Source organism: Alexandromys fortis, unplaced genomic scaffold (assembly GCF_014885135.2).
Source record: "Alexandromys fortis isolate MF-2015 unplaced genomic scaffold, M_Fortis_MF-2015_v1.1 scaffold_26, whole genome shotgun sequence".
In the NCBI taxonomy this organism is placed as follows: domain Eukaryota; kingdom Metazoa; phylum Chordata; class Mammalia; order Rodentia; family Cricetidae; genus Alexandromys; species Alexandromys fortis.
Genome location: NW_026067894.1, coordinates 48,243 through 66,373, shown reverse-complemented (window position 1 = coordinate 66,373; position 18,131 = coordinate 48,243). Strand labels below are relative to the sequence as shown.

General features: G+C 50.7%; 1 protein-coding gene across 8 annotated transcripts in view; it reads right to left on the bottom strand.

Moving 5' to 3' along the window:
- The window catches only part of Fhad1 (forkhead associated phosphopeptide binding domain 1), a 102,066-nt gene that overhangs the window by 57,658 nt on the left and 26,277 nt on the right, over positions 1-18,131 (bottom strand). For 6 of the 8 annotated variants that reach the window (XM_050152186.1, XM_050152154.1, XM_050152214.1 and 3 more), the window contains 7 exons: positions 16,203-16,326; positions 14,455-14,585; positions 12,963-13,052; positions 11,320-11,424; positions 5,996-6,103; positions 3,671-3,754; positions 2,174-2,326 (listed from right to left, as the gene is read on the bottom strand). In XM_050152186.1, the coding sequence (XP_050008143.1) occupies positions 2,174-2,326; positions 3,671-3,754; positions 5,996-6,103; positions 11,320-11,424; positions 12,963-13,052; positions 14,455-14,585; positions 16,203-16,326 (795 nt within the window). The remainder of the gene's footprint in view (positions 1-2,173; positions 2,327-3,670; positions 3,755-5,995; positions 6,104-11,319; positions 11,425-12,962; positions 13,053-14,454; positions 14,586-16,202; positions 16,327-18,131) is intronic. The other 2 variants (XM_050152162.1, XM_050152167.1) reach the window with 2 other exon arrangements.

The following is an 18,131-nucleotide window of genomic DNA, read 5'->3' as shown; positions in this document are numbered from 1 at the left end:
CGTGTGTGTGCGCATGTGTGTGTTCTCCTCTGTCGCTCTCATCTTATTGCCTAGAGACAGCGTCTCTCAGCGAACGGCCAGTTCACTATTCAGCTAGCCTGACTAGTCAGTGGGCTCGTGGTCTTCACCTCCCAGTGCTGGATTACAGCACCTGCAGCCAGGCCTGGCTACTTTACATGGGTGCTGAGGATTTGAACTTAGGTCTTCATGCTTGCACAGTGAGCACTCTATCCACCAAGCCATCTCCCCAGCCCCTCTTTTGATGGGCACAGGGGTCTCCTTTTTAGGCTGTGGAATGCCAAACTGCCGCGTCAATCTGTCTGACGCAAGAACCAAATCTGGCTACTTCGAGCCATCAGAATTCCTGTCAAGATCAACACACGCGCTGGACAGAAAGTGCCGTTTCCTGACTTGTTTGAAAGACCGCTGACGAGCCAACATTTGCACAAAACTCCCCAAATAGCAGCTTCTGATTGCAAGACAAGCAGAGGCAGCTGCACGCTCTAACTGCTCAGGGTAGGGGCACCAGGGGGCACCCCGGACCTTCGCCCCGCCTCTTCTAGAGGGGAAGGCAAGGGGCTGGAAATAGTTTGCACTGCTGGGCCAGAAAAGGAGGATGTTGAGCAGAAACATCTGTTTCTTTCTCTGTCTCTGTCTCTTTCTCGTGTATCTGTGTATGTGCATGTGTGTGTGTTCATGCACGTGTGTGCATGTGTAGGCGTGGAGGTAAGAGGCTCAGGTGTGGCTCCTCAGGGGCCATTCGCTTTGCTTTTTGAGCTAGGGGCTCTTACTGGGTAGGGTAGCTGGCTGGCCAGTGAGCCCCATGGAGGCACCTGTCTCCACTGGTGCTGGGATTAACAGATGCACATGACCATGCTCGGCTTTTTATGTGGGTCTAGGGGTCACCCTCGGGTCCTCGTGCTTGCATAAGCCACCATTTCACCAACTGAGCCATTTCCCAAGCTATGGTTTCTTTTTTCCTTTCTTTTTCTTTTTTTTTTTTTTTTTTAACGTCCAGAACCGGGGACTTCCCAGAGTTGGTACAGACATCTCTTCCTGTCTCTGAGGAGTTAATTAGTTTCAAAACAAAGATGCCAAAATCTGAGGAAGTTCAAATCCCTCCATAAGGGGCAAGGCACTTGTGTACAACCTACACACATCCTTCTGTAAACTTTAAATGGCCTCTGGGCAGCTTACCATACCCAGCACAATGTACGTGCTGGGAGAAAAGTGACCTGACAAATGCCCGAGTGGAGAAGGGCTTCGGTTACAGTCCTTGCCCGCTGTGCACGAGGTCAAAGCTTTCGTTCCTTGCACTACAAAAGCAAACAGCCCACCCCAAACAAAGTCAAAACTTCCCTGGTACATGACTGACTTTTGGGGTGTCTGTACGCAGGCCAGAGGTCAATGTCGGGGTCTTCCTCGGCCACTCTCCACCTTGCTTTAAGGACATTTTTTGGCGTGTTTGGGATAAGGTCTCATGAAACCCAGCCTGGCCTCAACCTTGCTGTGTAGCCGAGAATGACCTTGAGCATGACCTTGATCCTGGAGCCTTCACCTCCCAAGCACGGGGATTAGAGACCTGCCTCAGCAAGCCTGGTTTTCTGTGTTGATGTGATCAAACCCAGGACGTCATGCATGCCAGGGCTTATCTACACCCCGACCCCCACCCCATTTATTTTTTGGCAGTGTCTCTCACTGAACCTAGAGCTAGCCTATTTGGCTAGATTGGGTGTCAAACAAGCCCCAGCATCTTTCTGTACCTGCTTCCCCAAGAATTAGGGTTACAGGTGTGTGCTGCCCAGCTTTTTACTGTGGTTGCTAAGGATTCGAACTCAGGTCCTCGTGCTTGTGCAGCAGGTATGTTTCTGACTGAGCTATATTTTGAGCCGAATTGAGAAAATGAATCTGTCCGTGTTCAGTGTGGATGACGCTCTTTCCCTTTGCTATTTTTGGTCCGCAGATGTGAGATGCTGGGCACAGCGGGCTGACACCATCTGAAAAGGGTCGGCCATCTTTTTCTGGCCGGATCCACTTTCCCTGGGAGGCATTTTTGAGTGGGAGGTGGGTTTACAACAGGAGAGTGTTTCTCTCCAAACTGCTCCAGAAATCAGGACCATTTCTGGGCGAGCAGCCGAGAAGGGGGTGGCGAGCCTGTGAGGTCAGAGGCTACCTGGCAGCTGCTCAGCCGTGCCCTCAGCTTCTCCATGTTCTCCGTGGTCTCCTCCTGCTTGGAGTTGCTCAGATGAGTCTCCTTCTGCAGGGTCCATTTCCTCTGCTGGAAGCTGAGGTTGTCCTCGGTGACCTGCACGATCCTCTCTATCAGCTGGCGGGGGTGGGGGACAAGGAGGAAGATGTCTCAGGGCAGCGTGTCCCGTTAGGCAATGGCCGCAGAACGGCCGCACGGATTCTGCCTCAGTGGGCCAGAAGGAAGGCCCTCAGACGATGGCTCTGAAGGACACATTGCCCAGAAACTGCAGGTCTGTACTCTCCCTCTGAATCTGTTCCAGATCCTTCCACGCTTGTACCAGTGACTCTTGACACTAAGCCAGGTGTCCTGTGTGCCTTCACAGGCTGGGTTCTCCTCTAACTGCCCACTTGTGTTTTTTCTGTGTTTGATTGGTGTGTGTGTGTGCATGCACATGTGTGAGAGTATGCATTTGTATGTATTTGTGTGTGTACATGTGTGAGAGTATACATTGTGTGTGCATTTGTGTGTGCACATGTGTGAGAGTATGAATTGTGTATGTGCTTGTGTGTGTGCACATGTGTGAGAGTATGTATTGTGTATTTGTGTGTGCACATGTGTGAGAGTATGCATTGTGTGTGTATACATGTGAGAGTATGCATTGTGCATGCATTTGTGTGTGTACATATGTGAGACTATGCATTGTGTATGTTTTTGTGTGTGTGCGCGCGTGCACATGTGTGAGTGTATGCACTGTGTATTTGTGTGTGTGCACGCGTATGTGTAGACCAGAGGACACCGTTACCATTCCTCATGTGCCATCCGCCCTGTTTTGTTGAGGCAGGGTATCTCACTAACATAGAACTTACCAAGTAGGCTAAGACTGGCTGGTGGGAGACCCCGAGCCCCTGGGATCCGCCTGCTGCTCCCCAGGATTGGGGTTACAGGCATATCACACTACACAGACCTTTGCGTTTTATGTGTTTCAGGGATTGAACTCAGGTCCTCGTGCTTGTGAGCCAAGCATTTTCCCAACTGAGCCATCTCTCTAGGCTCCACTTACAGCTTCTTGGCTTCTTATCTGCCCTTGGCCACAAAGGGCTGAAAGATAACATGGCCAGCACCCCAGAGGCCTGTCTGCACTGCTGTGGCTATCTTCCCCTTTGGAAGGGATCAGCCAAGGTATGTGGCCCGAAGCCAGGCCACCCCTCCGCTCACAGAGCATCAGTGTGTCTGGTGACCAGACGCGAGTCTGCCTGGCTGGACTTGATTTCCACAAGTAACACGTCGAGGGATTTCAAACCAGCTTTCACTTCAAAAGCCAGGAAATCCCCTAAAATCAAAACAAATCTCTGTGGTGTAGCAACAGTGTGAAGAAATATGTGTCACTAACAAAAACAGAAGCATATGCTCTCAGGGTCTGGCATCCAGATCCCCCGAGACAGAAGCGAAGGAGTCACGTGGCCGGAGAGCCACACTAACCTGCTGGTCGGTGATGGGCTTGTCACGGAATGGCTTTGTTTTCCCGAAAGTGGCTTTGATGACCTGGCTTCTGAAGTGCTCCAGCTGTGGTAGAAAGAGGGTGACAGGTGTGTGGGGGGGGGTTGTTGGGACAGAGGCAAGGCTGAGATGGCGTCTCCACCTCTGGGTCCAGGCCACACCACTGAACGGCCATTTGGGGCTCTGAAGCACTGAGCTGCAGAGCCATAGACAGAACAGAGCTGGCTGCAAGTATGTCTTAGTGCCCAGCCCGACCCAGGCACCCGGTCCCTGTGCATATGTCCCGCGCCCTCCAAAGAGCCCTTTGCTGTCAGTTATCCAACGGGAAGCCTGGACCCAGGAGTGCTTTCTCATAATTGCTAGGCTGTGAAATAAACATGGAGGCGGTCAGTCCAAATACGTTTGTAACCAGCACTGGCGATGGGAGAGGAGAAAGCAACTTCTGTCTCCAGGGGTCTTGGACGTCAACCGTCCCAAAGCCCCTGTCCACTGTAATTCATTTCTGTGTCCCTAGAGTCAGCACAGTGCAGGCACGGAATGGGCACTCAGTGGGCGTTTGCTGGGCACCGAGACATGGGAACATACAGGTCAGACCTGTAGATGGTACCCAGTGCCTCCCATGGGCTGGAGTTTTCAGCTTCAGGTGAAGGGGATCAGATCAGCCTGTGTGTCAAGTCAGAGACTAGAGAACCCCAATTCTAATGTTCCCCAGACTCTGTCAGGAGACAGAGGCTAAGAAGCCTGGTTGAGAATTTACTCCCACAGTTGTGCTCCACTGGACAGATGTGAGCATTAACGACTAACGTCCATCCATCCCCAAGAGGTCAAGGTGCTCAGAGACCCCTGGACTCCAGGGAACCAGACACGATGACAGTACCGAAAACCTACAAGCCAGGAGCTCCAAGCTCTCCTGGCCCAAGGAAGGGCCAAGCTGGTCGGGAAGTTGATGAGGTGAGGAGGCCCTGTGTGCGGGGCCCCTGGTGCCACTGGAGAGACTGTTTGTGGGGATGAGTGCCCACAGTGGGAGGTGACAGGAGCTCAGGAGGTGGGATGCGTGCTGGTGACACTGGGCCGGGCTGAGGCGATGTCAGCTGGGCAGGGCCAGGACAGCGAGAAGGCCAGGAGGAGGGAGGAGGAAGGCTGATTCCCTTGCTCTGCAATCTGTGTGTGGAGCAATCTCAGGACCCTCTGGGTGACCCAGCTTGGAGCAGAAATGAAGGCCTTCAGGCAAGGGGCACAGGCCATGCCCTCACATCAGGTGTATTTTGTAGGGGGAGCCGAGGGGGCAGCTCAGGGACACAGACTGGCAAGTCTGGGCAATGGGACGAGGGACTGAGGACCGAATAGAGGAATCGCAGGTGTGATGGGTTATTTGATGAGGGCCTCTAATGGCCGTCCGGTGATTAGCACCGTCTAATGGAGTATGCCTCTGAGTCCCGAGTGTGGGGACCAAACCTGGTTACACCTGGTTACAGTCTAGATGGTGGGAAAGGGAAATCCTCGTGGACTTGAATTATGGTTCTTAGCCTTTGGGGGTGGCTCGGAGCCCTTCTGAGCCCCTGCTGAGTGCTACAGTAGACCCTTCTCCCAGACACAGAAGCACAGAACCCTGGGAGTACAAAGCGAGTCTTGAGCCAGGTGGGGCATCAGGAGAGTTTCCCACAGAGAATTCTGGACAGCTGTCCTGGGTGGCTTAGGTTTCTGCTCTGGCTTTTCATTGGCTCTCCCCAGTCCCTTGGTAAGGTCTTGGGTCATTTTGTGTCTTTCACTGAGGGACCCTGTGCCGTGGAAGGCCCATTGGCCGTCTTGGACCAGAGCAGTGGAAGCTTGCCTTTCCTGCCCAGCTGGCCAAGGGGTCTGTCACTATCCTGCCCAGGACCTTCTCTGTTTGGTGGGGACTTTGGATACTCAGGGCTTACTTATTAAAAAACAAACACATTTCCTTAAGGTCACTATGAATCTGCTGGGGTTCCCTGGGGGGGGGGGGAGAGACCAGAGTAAACAAATTTGGCAACTGAAAGTATCGGGAGAAAGTTCTAGAAACATCCCAGAGAGGAAGAGGGGGTGGGGTGGGGGATATGGGACCAGGGGACCAGGGGCAGGGTTGGCTGTCTGGCCAGAGTCTTGGGTCACAGCACACTATTGGAGTGAGAGCTGCCCAGCAGGAGGAGGACGGAATGGCAACATCTTCTGGTCTTAGGCATCACACCCCACCCCACCCCACCCTGACACCAAAATTGGCTGCCTGGGTGTAGGAGACCCCCCGGGGCACATGGCCCAACAAGGAGGGCTGCAGAACGCTCCTACCTGGCCTACTGCCCTTTCCAAATTGATTTTAATGAGGCTCTCTCTGTTCCCCATTTCTTGCAGCTGAAGCAATTTCCTTCTGGAATCTTCCTGAAGCTTCTCTTCAACCTGAAAGGATGATGAAGGTGTGTGCTGTCCGCAGCTAGTGAGGTCATAAGGCAGTCTGGGGAGATCCCTTGAGGCTAGCCAGTGGCTGTTGGGGGGGTCAAAAGGGAGTACAGTGCAGAAGCTGGCTTACAAGGCACTGTCCCCTGGGGCCAAGGGCCAGGCCTAGCTCCCTGGGCTCAGCCAGGCTAATCCTACCCCAGGCTTGAACCCAAGGGCAGCTCCTAATAAGTCATGTGACTTCAGAGAGTTATTTTGCTGGGTCTGTGACCCAGTGTTCCATGGGGTGGGGGTAGGGGGTGTTATCAGGGCTGCCTCAAAAAGTTACGATGGGGTTAGGTGTTTGGAGTGGCCGTTGTATGTCCTAAGGGGTCTCCATGTTGTGTTAGGGTTTGCTGTCTCTTACAAAGCTGGAAGATAAGCTGCCATTATTCTGACACCTCAAGTGACCTGTCCACAGCAGGTCACTTGGTAAATACCAACACCTTGGTAAATACTGTTATTAGATATGCTGTCCTGGCCACATCACCAGCGGGGGCCTCACGAGGCTAGCCAAGCAAGACTTTGAAAGCTGGAACTTGCAAAGTAGTTTAAAAGGGATGGGGACAGGAGCCTGGCGACTTATTCCCGCCTTGTATGCCTGAGTGTGCTCAATGCTGCCCTCTGCTGGCCATCATGGGGCACGGCTGCATCTCCAATCACGCAACAACTTTTTTCGAATTAGCAGATGTTGATTAGGTAGAATGGGCTTCTTGATGGCATGTTAACACACTTATTCCTCGCCGCCCTCTCTTGACCTCTCCCACATCAGCTCCTTCCTCTTCCTGACGTGTCCCTTCCCCTTCCATGAGGACCCTGGCTCTAGCGTGGATTGGAGGGGTGAGTGGGGGGGAGGGAGTTGTTGCTCCTCAAAGGTTTCATGCTGACACAGTCACACAGGCCTCTTATTGGAGTCTGGGTGTGTGTGTGTGTGCAAAGATATCATACACCTGTGGGAGCCAGCCATGGTACGCTAAATATGAACAGATCACCCAAAGGAAGTTCTTTACTTCCAACCATTATCACCTGCCAGTGTAGGACTCAGGCATGATAAAATTAATGGAGGCCTGAGTCTCAGTTGTTTACCCTGAAGCAATACCTGGTAGCAGGAAAGACCATGAACTAAGATTACCTGAGAACTACCCAAGAACAAACCATTCAGAGAAATGCCCAACATTCCAACTGTTGTAGATAGGATCACCTGCCAGAACACTCACCAGCACACCCCTAGACAAATGTCAGTCAATCAGGGGTCCTGAACTTCAGAAGCTCCTTATCCCCACCTATACTACTATAAAAACCCAACTCTAACTGAGCTTGGGGCTTTCCATTTATTCCACTAGTTGGACACACAGAGAGACCGAGTTTACAAACTTGCATAAAATAAAGGCTCTTTGCTTTTACATACTCCTTGTTGGCTTTTAGGGGACTTCATGAATTTGGGCATAACAACACCCAGAACCCTTCAGAACTTTATTCAGAGCTCCGTGGGACAGCAAAGAGCCTCTTAGACCGAGGCTGCTTGAGAAGACTCCTTATAGCTTAGGTCTTCATGGCTTTCCCTGCAGGTCTTCCTAGGTCTAAGAAATCCGGACAGCCGTGCTTGGCCTCGGATCTGTTCTGTATCCCTCATCCCCGTGGTCTCCTCCCTGCTCCCCAGCCCAAAGCCCCAGAGCCAGCCTCAGCCACAGCCCAGTTCTGCCCTGGCCCGTGAGTGTCTTGCCTGCCCTGTCCCTCCACACTGGCACAGAGAAGGTATTTAGAGGGGCATTTAGTCCACAGAGACTTATCAGGTCCCTACCCTGGCCACAGCCTCAGGCTGGGCACTGGGGACCTTTGGCCTGAGATTTATGTCCCTTCTAGTGCATTCTTCAGGGTACTGTTAAGAGTCACCCAGATGTGTCTGCAGCAGCTTCCTTCCATGACGCCTGGGTGACCCGGGCTGCCTGATGCCGTGGGCACTGGCCATGTCTGGATATATGTGACATGTGATTAGGGACAATGAACACATCCTTGCTCAGTGGAGGATGTGGACTTTCAATTGAATTTAAAAATAGCATTTTATTTTTAAATATGAATATGGAGAGGTTGAATTTTAAAACGAATTTGATTTCAGTTTCAATAGTCACACATGGCTAGTGGCTGTGTCATAGCGATGAGTCACCTAGATGGGGCTGCTGGCTTTTTTTTTTTTTTTTTTTTTTTTTGTCCCTTACTGAGTGCACGATTTCACATGAGCTATTCCGCTCCGAGATGCCTCCTCAGCCCTCACTCCCTCATCCGGCACACGGACACGACAGTTCCAGCCCTGAGAGTGGGCTGAGTGAAAAGGCAGGATGCCTGTTGCAACACCAGAGGCAGCACTGTCACCACGGTCGTGACTAGTCACAAACACGGAGTGGCCAATGCCTGGGTCAGACCCTCCAGGTGCTCCTCTCTGCATTCAGTACACAGCCCAAACGCCAAACTTAATCAAAAAACAAAACAAATAAAGCCACCAAGTCTAAGACGCAAGAAGCCCATAGGAATGGGAACAGAGCAAGGAAGAGGCGTTCGCCCAGGAAAAGTTGTTGTACCTTAGCTGTGAGCCAAAGGGAAAGGGAATCTCAAAACACAGCAAGGGAAGACGGGTTACATAATAACCATCCCACAGTAATAGTAATTATGTAATAGTTAGACTTACAGTCAGGAGACAATAGACAATAGACAGAAAATCACTGTCAACCGAGAAGTCAGTGCACAGTCAAAATATGTTCCCAGAATGAGGGGTAATACATATATATGCATGCACACACCAAACACACACACACACACACACACATCAAAGTACACACAGTACACATGCATGCACACATACACACATACCACACACATGCACTCCTGAGAGACTTTGTCATCAATAAAGCCTAAATCATTGAGGATATATTATTTTAAGCAGAAGAGCAAGGACCCTGGATGGTTACCCTGGGATACAGGTGGATGTGAACATAGAGTGTGCAGAAGCACTTGGGATGTCAGTGTATGAAGGGATGTCCAGGTACAAGTGGTGCTAATAAGGTGATGTTGGTAGCCATTGTGGCATCCAGGAGTGGGGCGAAACCACCCACGGACACTGGGTTTTGAGAAGCTGAAAGTACATGTTTAGAATAACTGAGAAAAGATACCAAAAGAGTCAAAACTCTGTCAACATTGGGCAGTGGAAAGACACAATAGCTTCTGTGCTGTTCTTACCTGAAGAAGAGCCAAGTGAGAAAATGCCAAGTGAGTACAGGCGAAAATAAACCAGGGAAAACTGTCAATCGAGAGATGAGCATGATGATGCTCGCCTTTAACCCCAACACTGGGGAGGCAGAGGCAGGAGGAGCTCTGTGAGTTCAAGACCAGCCTGGTCTACAGAGCAAGTTCCAGGACAGGTTTCAAAAGCTACACTGAGAAACCCTGTCTCGAAAACAAAACAAAACAAAACTAAACTAAACTAAACAAAAAGGAAAACCTCAGGCAATACCAGAGGGTTAAAGTCACCTAGAGAAACACTTCTGTATACAATGTAGTCAGTCTAGAAACCAATAACCAAAAGACAGCCAAGAAACCCTCATATATTTAGATACTAGAAAATAACCCCAAATACCCCATATGCCATTGGAAAAGACTGGGTTCTGAGTAACAGCGGAAAACATCCTAGAACATGTGGGGTGCAGCGAAAGCCTCATTTAGAGGAAAACAGGTCCCAGAAAGCAGCTTGGCTCTGTTACCGTGATGACAATGACTCTGATGAAGAGGAAAGCCAAAGTCAACCAATTTTCACTGAAAAGGTATTTTGCGTAGTGAAGTTCATTGAGCCAGTGACTCGGCGTGTTTCCAAATGTTTCTATTTTCATTGTCTTGGAATTGTTTTTATCTGGGCGCATTTTTTAAAACAGTTTTCCTGGTCACTGTTGTTTAAAGGTTATAAATTTTATCTTTACATGTGTGTCTCTTTGTGTGTGTGTGTGTGTGTATGTGTGCGCACGTGCATGAGCGTGTGCACACGTGCATATGAGTGCAGGTACCTAAAGGACCTGGTGACCTGGGTCTCAGCAGCCACATCAGGCAGCTCACCACCACCTGTAACTCCAGCCCAGGGGACCTGACACTCCTCTGGCTTCCAAGGGACTCATATGCTCGTAAGTGTGTGTGTGTGTGTGTGTGTGTGTGTGTGTGTGTGTGTGTATGCCAGAGGTGTCCTTTTTTTCCCCTTTCCAATTACATTTTCTTTTTATTGTTTGAATTTCACTCTACCCCCACTTTCCTTTATCTTTTTTCTTATTTTATGTATATGAGTGTTTTCCTGCGCATGCCTAGTGCCTGCAGAATTCACAAGAGGGTGTCGGATCCCTTAGAATGGAGTTACAGATGGCTGTGAGCACCACGTGGGTGCTGGGAACTGAAGCTGCGCGGGCAGCCAGTGCTCTCAATCACTGAACCGGCTTCCCAGGCTCTGCTTTTTTCCCTCCCGGCTTTATCGGCTCTTTGAGTCTGTTTAACGCTGCTAATATATGCATGGCTGCAGGGCCATCTACTGGCCAGCAACCCAGGGCCGGCATCCTTGAAGAAAGCTCTTATCCCCCAGGCTTCAATTGCTAGTGGTGGGACCGAGCGATTTTGGCTGATTCCGCGTGCCTTGAGCGGTCTCCACTTTTCTTTTGTTGACAGTGTCATTCATTGAACCTGGATTCTTCCAGACTGGTTAGAGGGCCCCTGGGGTCTGCTTTTCCCCATCCACCCCAGTGCTGGAATTGTCTATGTGCTACCCCTTACGGCTTTTACACGGGTCCTGGGGATCTAAACTCAGATGTCCATGCTTGCGTGACAGCCAGTTTCCCCAGCGAGCCATCTCCCCAGCCCTGAATTTTATTTTACTTTACTTTCAGTTAATTTAAAAATTAGATAGTCCTGTGTGGCTGTCGCTCACTGAAACTGATGCCACATCTCCCGGGACAGGAAAGCAACTTGAGACCTACTAGGATCTGCAGGTGGGGGTGAGCCTCCCTGAGATAAACCGGGAATCATTTTATCCTGCGAATCCGGCTCCCTGTTACCAGCTCCCATCCGCGAGCAGCCGCAGATGCCAGCATCGGCCACACGGGGACGCTGTGCGGGTGGAGCGGGACGGGGGACGCGAGCTTCCCTGAACCACGCACCTTGCTCCTTTCTCGCAGCGTCTTGGAGATGGTGTTCTGATTGGAACTGTTCTTCTTCAGCTCCTCTCGGAGCTTCTTCACTTCTTTCTCCATGTCTTGCATTTGCTGAAAATAAAATTCAACCGCAGAGAAGTCAAGTTTCCCTAGGCGTGGCAAGAGTTACCTCCTAAACGGAAGGCTCCCCTTCCTCGGGACTCCCTTATTCCTGGAGCTCGTTAAGGAAGGATCCTTGCCCCATTCCAGCTAAGCTCCTTCTCAGCTCTGTATCTGAAGGCAAAGCAGATCGTTTCCTTCCCAGTTAGTATATTCAAAGTACTCAATAAGGAAGAGTTTCTTTTGGGGGTGGGGGGAATCAGCAGGAGGGTTTGGAAGAACGGCTCAGTGGCTGAGTATTTGCTGTGCAAGCCTGAGGTCTGGGGTTCGGATCCCTAGCAGGCAAATAAAAAACTGATGGGTGTGGTAGCCGGCCTGGAATCCAGCAGCAGAAGGTAGAGACAGAGTCTCTCAATCAAATCCAGAGCAAGCTGGCTAGGAATAAGAGTCATATGGGGAGCTCTGGGTTTGATTGCGAGTCCTGCCTCAGTGGTGGAAGAATGATGGAGGATTACATCAACCCCGGCTTCCACACGCTCACGCGTGCACACACACGTGTGCACCTCCCCTGACACGGTCTATACACATGCATGCCACAGGCATGTGGAAAATGGGGGGTAAAACAATAAACAATCAGCACAAATCCTGGATTAAGTACGTAAGATACCTATTTACTCATTAGAATCACACGTTGTATTTTTAGACCGACTAAGATAAGGCTTATTTGAAGGATAGAATGGTATAGATTGTATTATTATTATTATTACTATATTTGAGGCAAAGGGAAAGTTGTCCTCAGGACCTGGAAGAGCACACACATCTCCTCCTGGAGAATGGAAGGTATTTGGCCAGTGAGATGAAAGATATAAGCAAAGAGTATATTTTCATTGCAGTTTTTTAAAGGTTTATTTTTAAGTGTGTGTGTGCGCGCACGTGTGTGTATGTGTACATGAGTGTGGGTGCCCTTTGAAGCCAGGAGAGGGCATCATACACCCTGGGACTGGAGCCATAGGGTCACAGGTGGCTGTCAGTCCCACAGTAAGGGTGCTGGAAAGTGGACTCAGGTCCTCGGCAAGAGCCTTCTTCCTTGTCGAGCCGTCCTCCCTGCCCCTCTGCAGTTACGTTCTGCTGGTTGCCTCCTGTCTAAGGCAAATGACAGTCTTTCTCTTTCTTTCATTCTCCCTGAGTGTCATAAGGTCTCTGCCGGTTAAACCACAGAAGACACTCCTGTTTGTAATACTGTCTGCCTGTGGCTGCGACCACATTTAAGATGGCGGAACTCAGACTTAGGTAACCGTAAGTCCAGGGCAGGGAACTTCTAGGACAGCAGCAGGTGTGGCCTCCTTCCCCATCCTTGTCCCTGCTCAGCCCCAGAGGAAACCCATGAGAAAGACAGAGTCAACTGGCCAGGGAAACCTGGAGAGACCTCCATGGCTTCCTCCAAACAGCACATGGCCAGAACCTTATACTCTGGGGAGGGCCAGGGTCCTGTCAAAACACCAAGGTCAGCCTCTCAGAGGTGTGCTCACCGACGAGGACATTCAACTCACGCTTCGGCAGAGTTTCAGCTCTTTCTCCTGAGCCTCCCTGCTCTCCCTCTGGGCCTCTTCCTTCCTTAGCTCTTCTTTCAGCGCAGAACACTGAGGAGAGAGAGGACAGCAAAGGAAGAGGCCAAGGCTGGTGATGTGGAGGTGTCTGGGGGAGGGCGTTCCCAGGGCCCCAGCAGGCCCGAGAGCGCTCTGTGCTGCTCCACTCCAATCGCACACCCACGTTGAGCAGGGGGGACAGCTGGTGTTTGGCAGGCACACAGATGCGGCAGGGGCTCCGGGTTCCTGCCTCTCTGAAGATCTGAGATCTCAATTCCTTTTCGGAAGCTGGCAATCCGCATCATGAGAAAAGCCCATCTTTGAAGAGCTGGGTAAGGGAACAAGTGTGGGATGCCACCGGAGACCGGGGTGGCGCCAAGGGCTGCATCTGGTTGCTTCTCAGGTTGTGACCACCTGGCAGTGGAGGGAAATGCAGCCCTCCCTTTGAAGAGGACTGGGCAGCAGGCAGCTGGAGCGTAAAAAGATGCCCTTTATCCTACCCAGTGATTCCACATAACAATCTTGTCAGTTTTAACTGTCAGCTTGACCCATCCTAGTTGCCGGGGAATAGGGTGAGGAATTATTTACCTGGGATGACCTGTGTGTATGCCTATCGGGGGAGTTTTTGTGATTCTTAACGGATGTGGGAAGACCCAGCCCATTGTGGGTGGCACCACTCCCTAGGCAAGGGATCCTGAACAGCATGAGAGAGAGGTAACAACCGACAACAAGCAAGCAGGGTCTGTGGGATCATTCTCTCTCTGCCCTTGACTAAGGACACGAGGCTTCGAGTCCCTGCCTTGACTTCCCCTCAGTGGTGAACTATAGCCTAGAATTGTAAGACAAATAAATCTGATAAATCATTTCTTTCCTGAGTTGCTTTTTTTTTCTTTTTCTTTGGGGGGGGGGAGTCAAGATATTTTACCTCAGCAACAGAAATGAAACTAGGGCAGAATGGACATGCTTATGAGTTAGACTCTGCATGATGGTAATTCCGTTCTCGTGCTCACTGTTCTTTGGAAAGCTGCAGGGAGGGGGCTGGAGAGATAGCTCAGTGGTTAAGAGCACTGGCTGCTCTTTCAGAGGACCCAGGTTCAATTCCCAGCACCCACATGGCAACACATAAACACTCCAGGGGGATCTTGCGCCCTCCTCAGGCCACTACAGGTGCTGCACTCACCTACCCGTGCAGACAAGAATGATTAAAAAGAGAATAATTCTTAGAAAAAAAAAAAGAAAAGCCATATGGAATCTGGCTCTCTATGTTGGTCTGCCGAGGAGGACATTTTAGGATTTAGTCTTCGGGCAAGTCCTCCTTGTGTGCTTGGACCCCACGCTGCGGGAGGAGGCTGTGTAGTCCGAAGTCAAGGCTAAGAGAGGTGAAGAGGGGCATGCCACATGACCCGTGTGGGTCCCTCATACTGAGCACTCGGGAGACGGTGACCTGGACACTCACTCTGGAGCTCAGGGCTTCCAGCTGGAGCTCCTTCTCCTTGTTCTGATTCTTCAGTTGGTTCACTTCCCCCTTCAGCTGCTGAACTTGCTCATTCCGCGCTGACACATCTTTCTGTAACGACGTCACCATCCCTGTTTCGAACAAAGCAAAAGCAGAGACCAAAGACACAGCAAGGATTACTGTCATGGCTGCCACGGAGGACCCCAGGAGCTGGAATGCGGCTGAGACCATGTTGTATGGACGTTTCCTCCACACAGAATCTCTTCCTGGTGGAGGAGATGCTCCTCCTGCCGGTTGCCCTGATAAACATTGATGTCTGACTTTCCCTTACTCTCTTTGTTTGTTTGTTTTTTGAGATAGGGTCTCTCATCGAGCGGAGCTTAGCAATTACATGAGTCCCAGGGATCTTGCTGTCTCTGCCTCCTCTCTGCTGGGATTACCAGTGTGCACCACCGTGCTGACTTTTAACACAAGTTCTGGGACTGAAATTGGGTACCCTTGCAAATACCTTACTGACTGAGCTGCTTCCCTGGACCTATCTCTGTTCCAGAATTCTTGACACACTTCCCTTTCTCTCTCCTACTGCCTCTATCCCCTCTGGTATTGAGAACACACTGCGCTCTGCTTCAAATACCCTAGTGGCTTTCCAGCACACTTAGAAAACAATTCCCTGTGGGATTTGGCTCTGCCTTCTTCTCTGACATCCCCACCCCCTCACAATTTTCCTTTCCCTGAGACTCACCTGCTGCGCCTTCAGCAGAGCTAGCTGGTTCCTACCCCAGGACCTTTGCATACACTGCTGCTAACAGCACTCTGTTCTACAGGGCTCTTCCTGCCGACACATGTGGTCTCCTTTTCCTTACTCCCGAAGCCCCTCACCACCATGCTGGCCCATGTTGTTTTCTTTACAGCATCATTTAATCTCCCAGATGCTTGCTTACTTACCGATTTGACTGTCATTGTGTCACCCTCGTAGGAACTGATTATGACTTGCTCAGGGTTCTCTTCCCAGTAAAGTACTATAGGGGTAGATGGATGGGTGGGTGGATGGGTGGGTGGGTGGGTGGATGGATGGGTAGATGGGTGGATGGGTGGATGGGTGGATGGATGGATGGATGGGTGGGTAGAGATAGGTGGATGGATGGGTAGATGGATGGGTGGGTGGGTGGATGGATGGGTGGATGGATGGATGGATGGATGGGTAGAGATAGGTGGATGGATGGGTAGATGGATGGGTGGGTGGGTGGATGGATGGGTGGATGGATGGATGGGTGGATCCATGCTAATTAATCCCTGTGGCTGGCAAGGTGGCTTATGAGTTAACTGTCTCCTCCCCATATTCTTCAGCATGGAAGTACCTCAGTTGATCAGTTGGTAAAATGTCTTTACTTGGGGCCAAGAGCCCATTAAAGGAAGTGGTTCTCAGGGCTCCAGGCCACTCAGCATATTTGTTCTCCCTGAAGAGATGGGTGCTAGCTAACAGAATATGTCTACTCAGATGGTGAGTGACTTTGGTCACAGGATGGCTGACTTTGAGGTGGTCCCTGGGCTAAAGTTGGGTGGTAAGCACACTTCTGGGGAAGACCCCCAGTCACCAATAATATGGCCTGAGGGTTGCTAAGAACTCTGAGGCTCTGTCCAAGCTCAAGGAGCAAAATGTGGTAGTTGATTGGTGATGTCTGCCAGGGCCACAAGAGTGAGTGGTGGGGTAGCGAGCGTCTCCTAAGCCTGACTCCAGAAGAGCTCACCTGATGTGATGGTGTGGTCTCTCTTTAAGTTCTCACCTTCATTCTTCAGCGATGCGATTTCCGAGTTGCGCTCGGCCAGGGTATGACACAGCATCTGGCTATAGCCTTTTTGAAGGGCGCTGATCTGTGAGAGGAGGCAGCACATAGTCAGTGGGCATCTGGCCCAGATCCAAGATGCAGGGGTATTTCCCAAACCTGTGCAGAGATTCTGATGTGTCACAAGACCTTGTTTTGGGGCTGACAAAGGTGCCACTGCCCTGGGATATCTGTCCTTTAATGTGCTTTCTTAGGTTATTGGAACTCTCAGAAATAGACCAGTCCTGGGGTTCCCATCAACCATCACGGGCTAGATGTCAAGCAGAGTTCAAGAGAGGGCACGGGTCATAACCTTAATTTCCTCAGATGACAATGGGCATATTTCACAGAGCCCTCTAGAAGACGTGTTCAACCTGAAGCTCACAGACTGTGTGTGCCCCAGGTTAGCTATGGATGTGATCCAACACAAAACCAGAAACTGATTTAAAACACTATGAGTTTTAAAAACAATTTTATTGGGGGTTTGTTATGAGCATACCATAGTGTATCTGTGGAGATCCAAGGACAACCTTCAGTTTCTCTCTCTCTCTCTCTCTCTCTCTCTCTCTCTCTCTCTCTCTCTCTCTCTCTCTTCCTGTGGGGCCCAGGAATTTAGCTTAGGTAGTTAAGGCTGGAGAGATAGCTTAGTGGTTAAGAGCCCTGCCTGCTCTTTCAAAGGTCCTGAGTTCAACTCCCAGCAACCACATGGTGGCTCACCACCATTTGTAATGAGATCTGGTGCCCTCTTGAGGAAGAGACCTGGTCAGTCATCCTCATCAACTTAGACCACGGAACCCAATATGGACAAGTTCAACAGAACCGCATATACGGCTGCCGTGCAGGTTTCAACATTGCCCGGGAACACATTTCATTTTCTTTTTCATTTCAGTTAAGGCTTGGGAGAAAATGCTTTCACTGGCCCATGACATTACTATTAGTTTGAGATTTCTTTTAAAAAAAATAGTGTAGTTCTTACACATGAATACTGTCAATGGCATTGTTGAGTTGCAATGTCCAAAAGCCGGACACACTCGCCAGTGCTCCAGACATAGGCACAGACCTGGTTTCTTCTACAGAGCCTCGTAGCACCCTAAAAGATGTCCCCATACGGTTCCCACTTGAAATCAAGATCAGGAGAGCTGGGGTGGCCTGCTTAGGGACTCACAGCTGGCCTGCTGTGCGGCTTCATTAAGCCCAGCCTGCAGGTGCCTGGCTCCCCGTCTATCACAGGCCACAGGAACTGGTGTTGGATGCTCTGGGGGCTGATGGCTCAGGGGGTGAAGTGCCAGCTTTGTGAGCATGAGGACAGATCTCCAGAATCCACGTCACAGAGCCTGGTTCGGTGGTCTGTGCCCATTACCCCAGCCCTGGGGCGGGGACAGGTGTGTCCCTGAAGCTCATTGGCCTGCTACAGTGGTGTGTGCATTTAACCCCCAGTCCAGGGAGCTGGTGTGGGAACAGGAGGCTGACCAGCCAGTTTCACTTGACCATAACCTTCCTGCTAATTAAGAGATCCTGTCAAGAAACAGAAGGGGAGAGCTATTGGGAAAGATTCCTGAGATGGGCGTGGTGGCGCACACCTTTGATCTCAGGACTCAGGAGGTGGAGGCAGGTGGATCTCTGAACTTGAGGCTACCCTGGTCTACAAAGGGAGTTCCAGGACAGCCAGGGCTACGTAGAGAAACCCTGTCTCAATAAATCTAATTGGGACAGTGTTGGGGAATATTATTTTCAGGTGTGTGACTTTTGTTTAGGTTACATCTGTTTAACTCTGTGAAGCTGTGTTACGGGGCCTGATGGTCCTAATAAAAAGATGACTGGCCAATAACGAGGCAGGAGCAAGGATAGGTGGGG